A 16,357-nucleotide genomic window follows, 5' to 3' on the forward strand; every position below is an offset into this window, starting at 1 on the left:
GGACAAGGAAATGAAACGGCTCTGGGTTGCTGTTTGGGTTGAAATGAGTCCTGTCCCCACAGAGAACAAGCCTGTTGTGATCTCACTTGAGTGACTGCTAGATGTCGGTGTTGTGTTGGAGAAACCTCTACTTGTTGAAGCTGCTGTTACTGTTCTGGAAGTTTCCATGGTACCTGAGGTGGTGGGAGCTGAGGTGATGCCAGTTGTGGACATGGTGGACCTAGTGGGGTTGGTAGTAGGGTTTGTGGAAAATGGAAGCGTGCTTTTTGGTATTGTTAAGGTTTCTGAGGCCATTGGTGGAGCAGTGTTGGGTTTCAAGGTAAGGACTGTACCGGCCAGCGTGACAGTTGACATCCCTGGGGAGGAGGATATCGTTTCTGTGGTGAGAGTCTCTCTGGGAGTGTCAGCGATGGGAGTGTGTGTGGTTTTCCTGGACGTCATTATCATTGTTGGTTTGTCTGGATGAGTGTGTGTTTGCACAGAGGCCGAAGCAACAGGTGTTGTTAATCTGTGGGTGGCACCGGCTGAATGTGTGGTGGCAGTTTTTGTTTCAAATGTGCTGCTGGTGTTAGGAAATGGTGTTGTGACCAAGCTACCCCTGGTGGTGGGTGATGAGGTGTTACCAGTGACTATTGTTAGGAAGGTTTTGGGGGGCATTAGAGAAGGGACAGTAGCAGTCAGAGAAGTCATTCCTGGGGTTGGAAACTTGGTTGCATGGACACCTGATGGGGTCAGGGTAGTCCATCCTGTGGTCCCCTTTGTAGAGGAGGTCACAGAGTCCCTGGTGGTATCTGAGGTTGAAGAAGAGAAGAAGGGTATGGCCATTATCATGGAGGTGTCCCCCATAGTGGTAGAGGTGGGGGAAGAGGTCATGGCTGAGGTCACCTTCTGGGTAGTGGTGACAGGGTAAGTACTGGTGATGGTTGTCACTGGCTTCTGTGTCACGGGAGTGGTAGTGTATGAACCAGTGAGGGGCACTGTGATCATGGTCACACAGGTGGTGGTGGGGTAGGTGGCGGTAAAGACAAGGGTCCTGGGATTTATACACTCAGTGGTAGACTTGTAGACAAAGACTGTAGGGGGCGTGGTTTCAACCCTGATGGCGAACGTGGCCCCAGGGGTGGTGGAGGGGTTGGCATTGACTGGGGATTTGGGCCCTATTTCAGAACCAGGTTTGAGGTGAATGGACGTGAGAGGCCTAGGTGTCTTTCCTCTGTGGCCAGGCGTGGGAGGAGCTGTGTGGGGAGCACCCAGGGGCCCCCATGCTGCACCCCTGGAGCGCGGGACAGGGTGGGCTGCAGCAGAGGTGGATGTGGCCGTGGAGAAAGCCCCTGTGTTGGCGGTAGAGGAACAGAAGCCATGAGTGAATCTGTAGGTCATTTGTCCTCGTCACACCACATAAGTTAGTCACTCTCTCAGCTTCCTGACACATATCCCAGCTCCTTCCCTGTCAGGGGCAGTTTGGAGCTGGGGGCTTTGGGGTCCTGAAGCCCACCATCTAGAGGTCTGCCCCCGCACAGCAGAGGACACCCTCAGCCCCTTGCCAGGCGGTGCTGAGCACCCCAGTTCACTCCTCCTCCCTCCTCCACACCCCGGGGCCCTTCCCTTCCCCTCCTTCTTCCCCTTGTCCATCTGCTGCCCGGAGTCCTCCAGCCCCTCCTCCCCAACACCAGGGCTGACTCCCTTCCAGAGAAGGAGAGACAACTCTCAAGGCTGTGCTGGGCGAGGGGGCATGTCACAGAAATCAGAAGTCAGGGATCACAGAGGGAGATGTGCAAAGAGGACCCCCAAGGGGGAAAAGAGATTGCAGCTCAGACTGTGCTGAGACTGAGGAACTGATACGTCAAGGAGCACAGAAAAGGAACAAACTCCCCAAAAAAGAGGAAACAGGAGCCGTCGGACAGGAGTTCTGAAGACCTAAGTCCTTGCAGTTAATTTTTTTAAAATGGACATTTTCTTACAGCCAGTTCTGTTCCAGCCACTGGGTTAACTAGTGCACCCCCTTGTTCTTTAGAGATCACCAACCCATTTTATACATGGTAACACTGAGGATCAGCGGTCTGCTGGGCTGGGGGCGAGGGGTCGGGGAGACAGGCAGGAAGTATCCCCCTCCTGCCACTCAGCCGCAGTCCTTCTCAGATGGGGACCCATGGTTGCTTCCTCCTAAGGGCTGGGTGTCACTTCTCAGGCTGGTTGGGGATGTCAGGGAGGTGGGGTGGAGGAATCATGAGGAAAGCAAGCCTGGGCCTCTTACAGCCAGAATGTGGCCTTGAAAAGGAATGAGAGGCACAAACCTGGGTGGCCTAGGGTGGGTGGTCTCAGAGCCACCCTCTGGGTGAAACAAAGGGGACTTTATCGACCCCAGCCCTGGTGACAACAGCTATGACCTGGCTGGGTTAGGGACATGAGGGGCAGAACTGGGGAGAGAAGTAGGGAAACCAAAGGCAGAAAGCCCAAGAGAGGGAAAGAGGAGCCAGGGACAGAGAATGGCTAGGACTGCAGAGGGTGCCGTCCCAGAGGTCCAGGGTGGGAGGAAGACCAAGGCTGGGGTAGACAGCAGCAGTGGGCATGAAGGGGACCAAGTCAGAGGAACACTGTCCCTGGAAGGTTCTAGAAGGTGCACTCCCACCCTCCAAATGCTGATACGAGAGTGCCCAGTCCTACAGCCTACTCAGCCGCTGGTCAAGAGCACAGCAGCTCAGCCGCCCTCCTGTGCACCCGGGGGGGACCACAGCGACCCCTCCTCAGCCCTCCAGTGTGAGCCTCAGAGCCACCCCCACTGAGCCCCGGAACAGCAGCTCCCTTCCTGCTCGCTGTCCCTCTCACCTGTGGCCCCTGAGGAGGCCCTGAGCATCCAGAGGAGGCCGAGGAGCCTGAGCAGCAGCATGGACGGGTGGGCAGAGGAGCCTGGGAGCAGAGCAGGTGCCAGGACTGGGGTGGCAGCAGGGACACAGCCAGGGCCTGCACAGCAGAGCCCGGCCGCGGCTGCAGCTGAAAGTCGTGATTACCTGCCCTGCTGGGCGTGAGGGCCAGCGTGTCACCTTTGCACAGCCCAGCCTTCCCCACCCCTTCTCCCTAATCCGGGACCTCAGCGCTGTGCAAAGAGAAGGGAGAAGAGGGGCTGAGACAAGCTCCAGGGGTCAGGCAGGGAGAGCTACCAAGGGCCCGCCCCAGCCGGCCAAGCCCACGCCAGCCTTTCAGTCCAAGGACGCGGCTTTCCTCCCTCCCCCTCCCCCTCCCCAGTCAGGTACACCTCGCTGCGGCTTTGATCGCTGGAGTCTGGGGAAGCTTGCAGCCACCCCTTAGCGTCAGCCCCACCTGCCAAGGGAGGACGTGGACCCTCTCACCCCTGCTGTCCCCCTCTCTGCACCCCACCTCAGCTGGGCTCTGGGGCTGCAGCCCCACATCCAGGTGACCTTGGCTTCAGTACCTAAAGGGGACACAGTTAGCAGTCCCTCTGCTCGAGGTGAAATGAAGGGGGCTGGGGGTGGGACCATCCCTAAGACCTTGGGATGAGGCTGTGCAGAGAGGAAGCCTGAAATCCCTTGCTTCCCAGCAGGCCCAGGGCTCAGAGGGGGCAAAAGGGTTGCAAAGGCAGCTGGAGGGGCCAGGCCCACTGGGAGGTCCTCCAGGGGCTGTGCTGTCCTGACTCCTGGGAGACCTTGTCTAGATCCAGTCACTGGGAGGAAAGGGGTCGTGAACACCCAGCACCCAACTCTGGCTGGCACTTGTCACAGGCCTCATGGTAATAAAATTGGAGAATGTTATCTGCCCTGGCTTCAGAGGGCGTGTGGTTCAATTGGGGATGTACCCAAAGGAGTAAAAAGAGCATCCAAGTGAAGTGGTGCCCACAGCCACACAATGACACCATTGCTGTGGCCCAGGACACAAGACTATTCTCAGAGTCCATTTGCCCAGTGTTAAGACAGATGGTCCTTGACCCTACAGCCACCTGTATTCCACAGTATTCAATAAAGTACCTGAGAAATTCGACTCTCTGGTATAAGGTAGGCTTCAAGCGAGATGCTTTTGCCCCACATAAGCCAACCTAAGTGTTCTGAGCACATCGGAGGTAGGCCAGGCTAAGGTGTGATGTTTGGTAAGTGAGGTGAATTAAATGCACTTTTGACATTAAGATATTTTCAATTTCCAGTCAGGCACAGTGGCGCACACCTGTAATCCCAGTGACTTGGGAGGCTGAGGCAGGAGGGTCACTAGTTCAAAGCCAGCCTCAGCAAAATCAAGGCATTAAGCAGCTCAGCAAGACCCTATCTCTAAATACAAAATAGGCCTGGGGGTGTGGCTCCGTGGTGGAGTGCCCCTGAGTTCAATCCCTGGTACCAAAATACCCTGGGTTCAAACAAGGAAGTAACCCTACCAATAGTCAAGGAGAATCTGTATTTGTTTTCAAAAAGTCGTTTTGTTTTCCAGAGCAGTTTCCATGGAAACCACCAGAGCCACGTAGTCAAGCATGAACCAAGACGCTGAGAACAACTGGAAAGTTGGGGAGTTTCTGCTCTATTTTTTTCCCCCTTTTTAAACAATCAGACACCATAAAATGCTCAACGTGATGCTGGAGCCACACTATGACGGGTCCTTGTTGAAACACAGGCTCCCTGGGACAAAGACTGTGGTCCCCCCTCTGCTCCATTCCCCTCTGCTCACACCTTCCTTCCTGCTCCCACCAACAGGGCCCCTAGCTGCCCCACCACCGGGTTCACCTCCTCTGGGCCTCTGCCTGAGCTGCTCTACCCCCAGGTGCCCTCTGCACCTCTCTTCCTCTTCCTGACCTTCACACTCCGGGCCTTTCTCACCTTTACCAGAAAGCAATATATCAATCAGGAAGTGAACTCCTGCAATTCAGTGGTGCCTGTGACTGGTGGCTCCCCCATGACACTTGACAGTTCAGCCATTTGAATGCCTGCCCACAAGGAAGAGGGGATCTCCCCTGTACTGTGCACTGGGGCGGTGGCTGCTGTGTCTCTAGAGTCATGGTAGCACCATGGTGGGAGGAGAGGGCTGGTTAAGGCTGCTGCAGTCCCTCACTGCTGATGGAGGCTTGGTGGGGAGGCTGGAGAGCACAGTGGGCAGGGCCCTGTGGTGCTACACCCACAGAAGCTGGGAAGCCCTGCTGAACTGCCTTTGTCTGGGCCGTCTCCATGCAGCTGAGGCCCAGACACGAGCCCAGACATTAATACAAACCCAGCCGGAGCGGAGTGCCAGGTGAACCGGCAGGCTCCTTGGGAAGCAAGAAAAGGCAGAGGAGGGGAAACAGGGGCTGAGGATGATCTTCAGTGACACCCACTGCAGGGGCACTTCACAGTGCCTCAATCCACAGGCCAGGCAGTATGAAAGTGGGACTCCCGGGAAGTTAAAGGGAGGCACAGGCTTCTCTCGGAAGTCTGGCCATTCACAGGGACCTGGGGGAAGCTGCAGCCATCCCCCAAAGGCCAAGGTTTGGGGGCAAAGTGTTGAAAGTAGAGCCAGGAATGGGTCACCCTTTCTCCCCACAAGGTGCGAGGAAGGGAGGAGGAGGCTGGAAATGTTAGGCCTGGATCGTGGCTGTGGATCTTGCCAATGGGATCAGGGTGGTGGCAGTTGAGGGGCCCAGAGTTCTCTCTGAAGTCATGGTGGGTGGGGAGGGGGCATTGATTTTCTTGATGGCAACTAATACTTGATTTTGAAACAAATGGAAGCCAGTGAGGGTTAGTATGTCAGTCAGGAGATGTCAGGTTATGCTGCGGTAACAAGTAGGCCTAAAAACTCAGTGGCTTACAACTACAAAAGTTTACTTCTCACTCCTGCTGCTTGCCCATCTCAATGCCTACCCTCTCCTCCATACTTCACTCTGGGACCCAGGCTGTTGGAGCAGCTTCTGTCTGCTCCCATGGTTCTCAAGGCTGCTCTCAAGAAACAACATGCAGGACTAGGGTTGTGACTAGGGTTGTGACTTAGTGGTTGCCTAAAACACTTGCCTAGCACATGTGAGGCACTGGGTTTGATCCTCAGCACCACATAAAAATAAATAAGACAAAGGTATTGTGTCCATCTACAACTAAAAAAAAAAAAAAAAAGAAAGAAATGACACGCACATTCCGACCCATGTTTTGTTGGTCAAAGCAAGTCACCTGGTTCTCCTGCAGTTTGACAGGACAAGGAGATTAAAGACTATCAGTCAAATAGACATCAATCATGATATCAGAGGGGCGGGGAGGTCTAATCCACCCCAGGAAGGGAAAGCAAATAGTCCCAACAGCCACACAGCCTGCCACAGCTGGGATCCTGGCATGGTTATGGCTTATGCTATTCAAGATTCCACCAGGGGAGCTGGGCTGGGGCTCAGGGGTAGAGCACGTGCCTGGCATGCTTGTGGCACTGGGTTCGATCCTCAGCACCACATAAGAATAAAGTAAAGGTATTGTGTCCACCTACAACTAAAATATACATATATAAAGATTCCACCAGGGACACTGGCAGATAGGATTGAATCCCTGGTGAGTCTTTGTCAAAGCCAAAGTTGAGAGGGTCCCTTGATAACAGAATGAGGAAGGATAGTTGGGGGTACTGGTGGGCCTGGCCCCAGTAGTCAAGGATGTCGAAGAACCCCAAGCGACACAGGAGGGGACACTCCTACATTGAACTGGACATTGTGGTCATGGTAGAAAAGGGAGAGTCCTCCCAGGTCTGGACAGACTTGACAAAGGGCCCAGGGGAGGATCAGTGGATTCTATCAATGGGAAGATGACAATTTCAATTCAGGGTCACTTGTCAACACAAGAAGCAGAGATGATAACTGTCGCTTCTGGTCACTTTGTAGAAGAGATGAAATGGTAATGGAAAGTTCTTTGGTACTAGTATGAGAAATAGGGCAACGTAAAGGATAAGAATCAATTTGCTGAGGAATTTATGCACAATAATTCCATTCAGGTAACTTTGTAAAGGGCTCATCTGTGCCGGGTACAGTGGCACACACCTTGTATTGCAGCAGCTCTGGAGGCTGAGGCAGGAGGATCGCACGTTCAAAGCCAGCCTCAGCAATGGCAAGGCACTAAGCAACTCAGTGAGACCCTGTCTCTAAATAAAATATTAAAAAATAGGGCTGGGGATGTGGCTCAGTGGTTGAGGGCCCCCAAGTTCAATCTCCAGTGCCAAATAATAACAACAATGTAAGGGAATAGATAATAACATTACATATCCCAAATAATCACTCAAGCTATTTTTACCAAAATCAAAAAAAAAAAAAGGGGATGCTCACTATTGCCATTATCATTTCAACATTGTTTTAGAAATTTCAGCTGATGTAATAAACATAAACAAAAGGAAAAAGTTAAGCTGTTCTCATTTTTGTTGATGAAATTGATTTGAAAATCAAAGAATACTAGTGGGAAAAATATTAATGAAAAGCCTTGATAAGTTGGGTGGACACACTATAAAATAAGTAATTTTCGCCATTCTAGAAATTACCAGGTAGAAATGGAAATTGAAAGAAATATTCCACTCATTGTGGAAACTCACATGTAAAAATATTGAGAAAAAATTTAACAAGAAAGAACACATCTTGGTCAAGTGCATTGTGCATGCCTGTAATCCCAGTGACTTGGGAGGCAGAGGCAAGAGGATCACAACTTTGAGGCCAAGCCTCAGCAATCTTAGTGAGGCCCTAAGCAATTTAGCAAAGACCCCATTTATATAAATAAAATAAAAAGGCCTGGAGATGTGGCTCAGTGGAAAAGCACCCCTGGATCCAATCTTTGGTACAAAAAAAAAAAAAAAAAGTGAAGAAATCTGTAGGATTTTATTCAAAAGCATAAAGCAAGATCTAAACAAGTGAAAGGATGCCCCAAGCTCTTGGATATGAAGATTCTATAACACAAATGTGTCTAGTCGGTTGATGCATAACTTTAGTGCAATTTTAAATAAAATCACCACAGGGTTGAATTATTTTAATAGATAAAATTACCTTAAAGCTCATATAGACAAATGTTTAGGAATATAGTAGAAAATTGTGAGAGAAAAAAAAAAAAGCAAGAGAGTTTGTCTCACGAGATATTGAAACATACTATGAAACTTGTATAATCCAAACAGTATGGTGTTGCCACAGAATAAACAGTAAAAAGCTCAGTTGATAGGAGCTGGGGTTGTGGCTCAGTGGCAGAGCACTTGCCTCATGGGTGTGAGGCCCTGGGTTCAATCCTCAACACCACATAAAAATAAATAAATAAAATAAAGGTATTGGGTCCATCTACAACTAAAAAAATATTATTAAAAAAAAAGCTCGGTTGGCAGAGTGCTCGCCTCACATTCACAAGGCCCTGGGTTCCATCCCCAGCACCACAAAAGAAAAAGAAAAAAGAGCCAGGAGAGGTCCTGGGGTGAAGGAGGGCTGGTAGGGCTCCAAACCTGCTAGTCAAGTGCTCTGCCACCAAGCTACACCCTCCCCCTAGTCCCTTTATTTAAATATACAACAAAGGTGGAATATAATTCAGATGAAAGACTGGTTTATTTAATCACATACCTGACTATCCACATAACAGAAAATAAACCAGGATCTTTATTTTACAAAGTTAAATTTTAAAGTAAATCAAAGACATGGTGGGTGGGGGAAGAGACATGTAAAAACCCTAGAGGAAAATTTAGGAAAACTAATAATGCATAATTTGGGAGCTGACAATTTTAATCAAAAAAATAAAACCAAAAGCTTAAAAAATAAAAAGCACAATCAGACATAGCCTACCACATTGAAAAGAGCAGATTGTGGCATGAAACTACCAAACAATACAATGTAGACAAAAAAAAAAAAGATAAGTTGGGGAAAATAATTTCCAACATGAATAACTGGTTCTTTTAGAGTTAATGGTATAATCTTGCTGGTTACGTAAGAGTCCAGTGGTAGTGGACTTATGCTTATGATATAGGGATCCCGAGTTAAATGTTTTTTCAGTAAGGTTTTTCAAACTTCTATTTCCGTGTGCAGTTTCTCCCCAACCCACCCCTGCCCCACGTCTCTGTTTCTCCTTCCTTGTTTGGTTTAGGCGTGCATGGTGATACCTAGAGGAAAAATGACCACTTTGCACCCAAATCTTGGGGAACCTAAGATCACAAAGTGGCATTTCAAGCAATAGCCAGTTCTTTTTTTTTTTTTTTTATTGTTGGTTGTTCAAAACATTACGTAGTTCTTGACATATCATATTTCACACTTTGATTCAAGTGGGTTATGAACTCCCATTTTTACCCCGTATACAGATTGCAGAATCACATCGGTTACACATCCACTGATTTACATATTGCCATACTATTGTCTGTTGTATTATGCTGCCTTTCCTATCCTCTACTATCCCCCCTCCCCTCCCCTCCCATCTTCTCTCTCTACTCCATCTACTGTAATTCATTTCTCCCCCTTGTGTTTTTTTCCCTTTCCCCTCACTTCCTCTTGTATGTAATTTTGTATAACCATGAGGGTCTCCTTCCATTTCCATGCAATTTCCCTTCTCTCTCCCTTTCCCTCCCACCTCTCGACCCTGTTTAATGTTAATCTTCTTCTCATGCTCTTCCTCCCTACTCTGTTCTTAGTTACTCTCCTTATATCAAAGAAGACATTTGGCATTTGTTTTTTAGGGATTGGCTAGCTTCACTTAGCATAATCTGCTCTAATGCCATCCATTTCCCTGCAAATTCCATGATTTTGTCATTTTTTAATGCAAAGTAATACTCCATTGTGTATAAATGCCACATTTTTTTTATCCATTCGTCTATTGAAGGGCATCTAGGTTGGTTCCACAGTCTTGCTATTGTGAATTGTGCTGCTATGAACATCAATGTAGCAGTGTCCCTGTAGTATGCTCTTTTTAGGTCTTTAGGGAATAGACCGAGAAGGGGAATAGCTGGGTCAAATGGTGGTTCCATTCCCAGCTTTCCAAGAAATCTCCATACCGCTTTCCAAATTGGCCACTCAAGCAATAGCCAGTTCTGCTTTTAACTTTCTTATTGGTCATTTCATTTATCACTATCACTTTGATATAGTTTCCACACGTTTCATCTTGAATTTGTATGATGAATGCATCATAATCAATGTGGGTGTGGGGGGACAAGAGCTGGCCAGTCTCTGTTTGAGACATAACTTTATACCCTATCACTATTGAGTCTAATGGATATTAATAGCCTCATAAATTGAAGTCTGAGACTGTGCTTTGAGAAGGATTTGCTCACATTAAGTACAGATTAATGAGTGTCTTCATTTATGGATTTATGAGGTTGAAAAAAATTCAGAGAAGGCTATGCAAACATTTCTCATATGGTCATTGTTTTCCGGCATTGTGTAAAAGGCAGACCAGGGCAGTCTGAGGATTTTTCTGAAGGTTCCAAGTCAAACTGAATCAGGGAAATTGGGTCTTACCTTTCTTTCTTTGATGTTAATTTCTTCTCTCTTACCCCATCTTCTCCCAGGGTGCAGTACCTCCCAAAGTCCAGTGGGCAGAAGCCTGTGCCATATTACTGTCCTAAAAATACCCATGGTGGCACCAACCTGCTCCTTCCAGCCCCTCAGAATCCTCAACAGTACACACTCACCTAAAATAATAATGGACGCTTCAGACCAAAACAGAGAAATTAAAAGGACATTATGTTGAGTATCAGATATCAAAAACTGCCATTCTCAGTTTTTACTTCCTGGGAGTTGTAGCCTTGAGACTTCCAAATTCTTATTTTGGTTTTGTTGGGGTAGCGGTGGTTGGTACTCGAAAAGTGCTCATTGCCAGGTACGCGAGGCATACACCTGTAGTCCCAGATGCTCAGGAGGAAAGCTGAGGCAGGAAGATTATCTGAGTTCAAGGCCACCCTGGGCAACTAGTGAGAACCCATCTTTTAAAAAAGGGAGGGAGGAGGGGAGAAAAAGGAGAAGTACTGGAGACTGAAATGGAACACATGATGTTATATGCATTTATAAATATGTCAAAATGAACCCCACTATCATGTATAACTATCATGTACTAATAAAAACATTAAATAAATAAAAGCCAGGCACTGTGGTACACGCCTGTAAACCTAGCAACCCAGGAGGCTGAGTCTGAAGGATCATGAAGCAAGGCCAGCCTCAGCAACTTAGCAAGACCCTGTCTCAAAATAAAAAATGAAAAAGGGGAGATGGAATTAGTAAATCAAAGATCTCCTAACAAAGAAAATCCCTGGACCTGATGGCCTCACCTGTGAATTCTTCAATTCTCAACCTGTTCCAAAAAGCTGAACTCATTCTAGGAGGCCAGTACAATCTTGATATCAAGACAGACAAAGGAATGATAAGAAAAGGAAACTACGCAGCAACGATATTCCTTATGAACGTGATGCAAAAATCTTCAATGAATACTAGCAAACCAAATCAGCAGTATGTGGAAAAGATTATACAATGTGACCAAGTGGAATTTATTCCTGATTCAATATGTGGAAACCTATCAGTGTAATATGCCAGTTTAACAAAATAGGGGTATTCAACCCCCAGGCTGCAAAGACCTCAAGCACACTGTTCAGGATCCCAAAGACAGGACTCAATGAGAGATTTTAGACAGTTTATTACTTATTCACTGGTGGGCAGTAGTGGGCCAGGATGCCTAGGAGCTGGGGGAATACAGGATAGGTCACATGCCGACTGCACAGGTGCTTTCTTCAGATGTTTTAAGAGTACATTCCCTTATTTTACAACCAACATCACTCTTCTAATCCTCTCCCAAGGACTGGGGGAGTGGCCAGCTCCCTCTCCATTTCCCTAGTTATCACATTTTTTTAGAGACCTTATCTCATCTCAAGGTAAATTTTCCTGGGCACTGGTAAGTGTTTAACCCAACAAGGGGGATAGGGTGGGGAGGGAGGGCTACATGATCACCTCAATTGATGCAGAGAAAATGCTAGACAAAATTCAACACTTTCATAATTAAAAAAATAAAAGGACTCAACAAACTAGGAGCAGAAATGAACTATCTCAAAATAATAAAAGCCATATATGAAAAAATCACAGCAAACATTATATTCAATGGTGAAAGACTGAAAGCTTCCCCTCTGAGATTAGATACAGGGCAACGAGGCCCATTTTCCACTTCTATCTGACATAATACTGGAAGTTCTAGCAAAGCAATTAGATAAGAAAAAGAAACAAAAGGCATACAAATTAGAGAGGAAGAAGTAAAATCAACTCTGTTTTTAGATATGATCTTTTTTTAATTTTTTTTTTTAGTTATAGATAGACATAATATATTTGCTTTTATTTATTAATGTGGTAGTGAGGATCGAAACCAGGGCCTCATGCATGTGAAGCAAGTGCTTTACAACTAAGCTATAACCCCAGCTCTAGATATGATCTTATAGTGAGAAAATCCTAAAGATGTCAGGCACGGTGGCACACACCTGTAATCCACCCTAAAGATGCCACACAAAAACACTATTAGTACAAATCAATGAATTCAGCAAGGTATCAGGATCAATACACAAAAATCATTTGCATTTCTATACACTAACATTGAACAACATGAAAATGAAATTACAAAAACAATTCTATTTATGACAGTATCAAAAAGAAGAAAATTCCTAAGAATTAACTTAGCCAAGAAGATGGAAAACTTACACAATAAAATTGCTGAAAGGCTGGAGGATTAGCTCAGTTTTAGAGCACTTGCCTGACACACATGTGGCCCTGGGTTCAACACCCAGCAACACACACATACACACACACACACACACACACACACACAGAAACAAAGAAGTCACAAATAAATGGAAATACATCCCATATTCATGGATTGGAAGATGTCAATACTACCCAAAGCAATATATAGATTCAACACAATCTCTATCAAATGCCAATTTTTTTTTCATAAATAGAAAAGCTCATGCTAAAAATTGTAGGGAATCTTTGGGATCATGAATAGCCAAAAGTGAATCCTGAAAAGGAAGTATGGAGGACTCACATTTCCTGATTTCGAAATCTATTACAAATCAAAAGTAATCAAAACAGCACAGTACAGTGTAGACAGACGCACAGACCAAGGGATTGGAATAGAAATCACAGAAATGAATTCTCACAGTATGGTCCATTTTTGACAAAGACACCAAAACCATTCAACGAAAAACAGTCTTTTGAACATGTAGAGCTGGGGAAATTCACACATAGGTGTAAAAGGTTGACATTACCTAACACCACATACGGAGATTAACTGGGCGGGCGTGTAGCTCAGTGGTACAGCACCTGCATAGCATACCAGAAGCCTTGGGTTCAATCACAAGCACCACCAAAAACAAAAAGAAATTAATTCAAAATGCATCAAAGACCTAAATATAAAATCTAAAACTACAACCAAGTGTGGTGGTGCATGCCTGTTGAAGGGAAAGCGAGGAATGAGAGATGGAGACCAGGCAGAGATACACATGAGAGTTGACCTGTCAGAGCTGAAATAAAGGCCATCTGTCTGTAGGAGAGAGAGCAAAACAGGCTTGGGGTTCTGGGATTTTTGCAGGGCAGGCTCAGGAATCAGAGCCTGTTGGGTCCTAATGCAGGCGGTTAGGGGCTGGGTTGGTATGAGGGAGTAGTGAGCCTTTCTCAGAAAGGCCCTTGAGCAGGAAAGCAAAACTTTTTCCTTAAAATGGTGGCTGTCACTTAAGATGGCCATCCAGATGTTAAGCAAGGACCTTATACATACTGTACCACAATTTTAAAAGTGAAGGTAAAAGGCAAAGAGCCCATTTGTTTTGCATCGTGTCATCCAAGTTTCCAACCACAACCTGGGTTTTGCTCCCTGACCCTCCAAGGCCACCTGGGGAAGTCTAAAAGGGTCTGCAGCACCTTGAGCGCCGTGGGCACTGTACACACTCCGTGTGATTGTGACCTGCCAGGCAGGGGCCTGTCGTTCCTGTGTGTGCTGTGGCAACCACCTGGGAGGTTTTGAATAAACACTGTTTAATGAATAAATAAGAAACAATAGAATATTTCGAAGTAAATGAGAGCCCAAGAGAATACTCAAATATAACCCCTACTATGGTCTGAATGGGGTTTATGTGTGTCCTCTGAGGCTTTCTGTACTGGAAGCTTCGTTCCTGGTGTTGAGGGGTAGTGTGGGCCCTCTTAAGGTGGAGTTCAGTAGAGGGCAATTAGGTCATTGGGGTCCCTGCCCTTATATTAATGCAGTTCTCCTGAGACCTTAGTCCCTGAAAAAATGAAGACCACTGGTATAAAGGAACAAAACAAGACTGACACTTCCCCAGGCTCTCTGGCTTCCTGTCTCTCCCCCTTGATTTCTCCCTCCCACGTACATTCTCACCATTGTGATGCCATCTGACCTGAGGTTGTCACCATAACTGAGCTGATGTGCTAGCACTGATGCCCTTGAACCTCCAAAAACGTGAGCTAAATAAACCTCTTTTCTCTATATATTACCCAGCCTCAGGTATTTTGTTACTTTGAAATATTCTATTGTTTCTTATTTATTCCATTGATTAATACAGTCCCTGGTAATTGCTAAATGCCATGTACTGTGTTTCACTGAGTGCCAGGAACTGTGTTAAGGGTGCATTCCTACTCACAGAGGCCCCTGGACATGATGATAATTATTATTATTATTATCATCAGCCTCAACGTACAGATGAGGAAACAAAAGAGAAATTAAGAGGCTTCCCCAGGCCACACACCTTAGGCAAGTGGCGGAAGTCGGTGAGAATGGACAGTCTCCAGCTCAAGTCCATGTCTTGGGGGCCATGCTTTGCTGCTCTTCTTCAGAAGAGACCTTGGGAAGCTTAAGCTTTATATTTGGGGGTAAGGTAGTCATTTAAAGAATTAAACATATATGTTTTACTAATGAATAAAAGACACAGAACAACTCCCAACTTCATCTACAGTGTTGGGTGGCAAGAAGAGCCAGGAGTTAGAACTCCAGCTCAGCAACTTGGGAGCTGGGAGGCCTTGGGCAAAATGGTGAGGTCTCTGAGCAACAGCTTGTTTAAATGGGTGCTCCCTCTGGAACCAAGGAAATGCAAGAAGTCATTTCAGTCCGATGCCAGACTCATAATGTCAAGATATCATATGTAAACATCCAACAAGAGTATCACAAACTATGTGGTCAACAAATGGTCAAATATTTATTTTTTTTAAAAAAAGTAGTGAAGACATTATGAAACTTGACAACGTGAAAATCATATGTGTTGTTATTTGAGAGGAAAAAAATTAGAAAGGTATGTATACTGATTTTTCTCACCTTTCACTGCTAGAGACCCATTAATATCACTTAAAGCTGATTAAACAAGCAATAAATGTATTAAAATATTTGACTGTACAAAGGAAAGATAATTAAACCGGACACAGAGGAGGGGAGGGACCTGGAAAAAGGAAAGTATATTGACCACATTATTTCTCAAAAAAAGAAATCAACAGAAGAAACAGAGTCAAGCCTGTAATAGAAAGCATACTTATTGTAACAGAAACCACTCATAACAAACTTGAGATATTCCATATTATCAGAAAAAAATAACAAAGGTTGGGGGCTGGGGCTGGGGCTCAGCAGTAGAGCGCTCACCTAGCATGTGCAAGAGGCTGGGTTCTATCCTCAGTACCACATAAAAATAAATTTTAAAAATAAAGATATTGTATCCAACTACAACTAAAAAAGTATTTTAAAAAATATACAAAGGAAAGCATAGACCACATAATGAGAGTATTTTTAAGTTATAAAATAAAAAGCATTAAAAAAGAGAAAAATAGCTGTCATATAAATAAAAGAAAATGAATTAAGCTCACTTTTTTTTTTTTGGTACCAGGGAATGAATTCAGGGGCATTCAATCACTGAGCCACAGCCCCGACCCTTTTTTGTATTTTATTTAGAGACAGGGTCTCATGAGTTGCTTAGGATCTCGCTAAATTGCTGAGGCTGGCTTTGAACTCGTGATCCTCCCCCTCAGCTTCCCGAGCCACTGGAATTACAGACGCGTGCCATGGTGCCCAGTGAGCTTACTTATTTTTATAAAAGACTTTAGGCTAGGCGCAGTGGCAGTGACTGTGATCCCAGAGACTCAGGAGGCTGAGGCAGGAGGATAACAAGTTTGAGGCGAGCCTTGGCCACTTATGAGACCTTGTCTCAAAATAAAAAATAAAAAGGCCTGGGGATATGACTCAGTGGTAGAGTGCCCTTGGGTCCAGTCCTCAGTACCACAAATAATAATAATGGTAATAGTACATACATACGTACACACGTAAGACTTTAGGGGCAGGGAGTAGTGGTATAGTCATGTAATCCTAGCAACTCAGAAGGCTGAGGCAGGAGGATTACAAGTTCAAGGCCAGCCTCCATAGCTCAGGGAGACCCCATCTCAAAAAAAATAAATAAATAA

At 45.9% G+C, this 16,357-nt stretch overlaps 1 protein-coding gene across 1 annotated transcript in view; it reads right to left on the reverse strand.

Moving 5' to 3' along the window:
* The window catches only part of Muc3a (mucin 3A, cell surface associated), a 41,704-nt gene that overhangs the window by 14,058 nt on the left and 11,289 nt on the right, over window positions 1-16,357 (reverse strand). Inside the window, exon 2 of the mRNA XM_071605436.1 lies at window positions 775-1,157. Coding sequence (XP_071461537.1) covers window positions 775-1,157 — 383 coding nt within the window. The remainder of the gene's footprint in view (window positions 1-774; window positions 1,158-16,357) is intronic.

The sequence above is a fragment of the Marmota flaviventris genome, chromosome 19 (assembly GCF_047511675.1).
Source record: "Marmota flaviventris isolate mMarFla1 chromosome 19, mMarFla1.hap1, whole genome shotgun sequence".
Classification (NCBI taxonomy): Eukaryota; Metazoa; Chordata; class Mammalia; order Rodentia; family Sciuridae; genus Marmota; species Marmota flaviventris.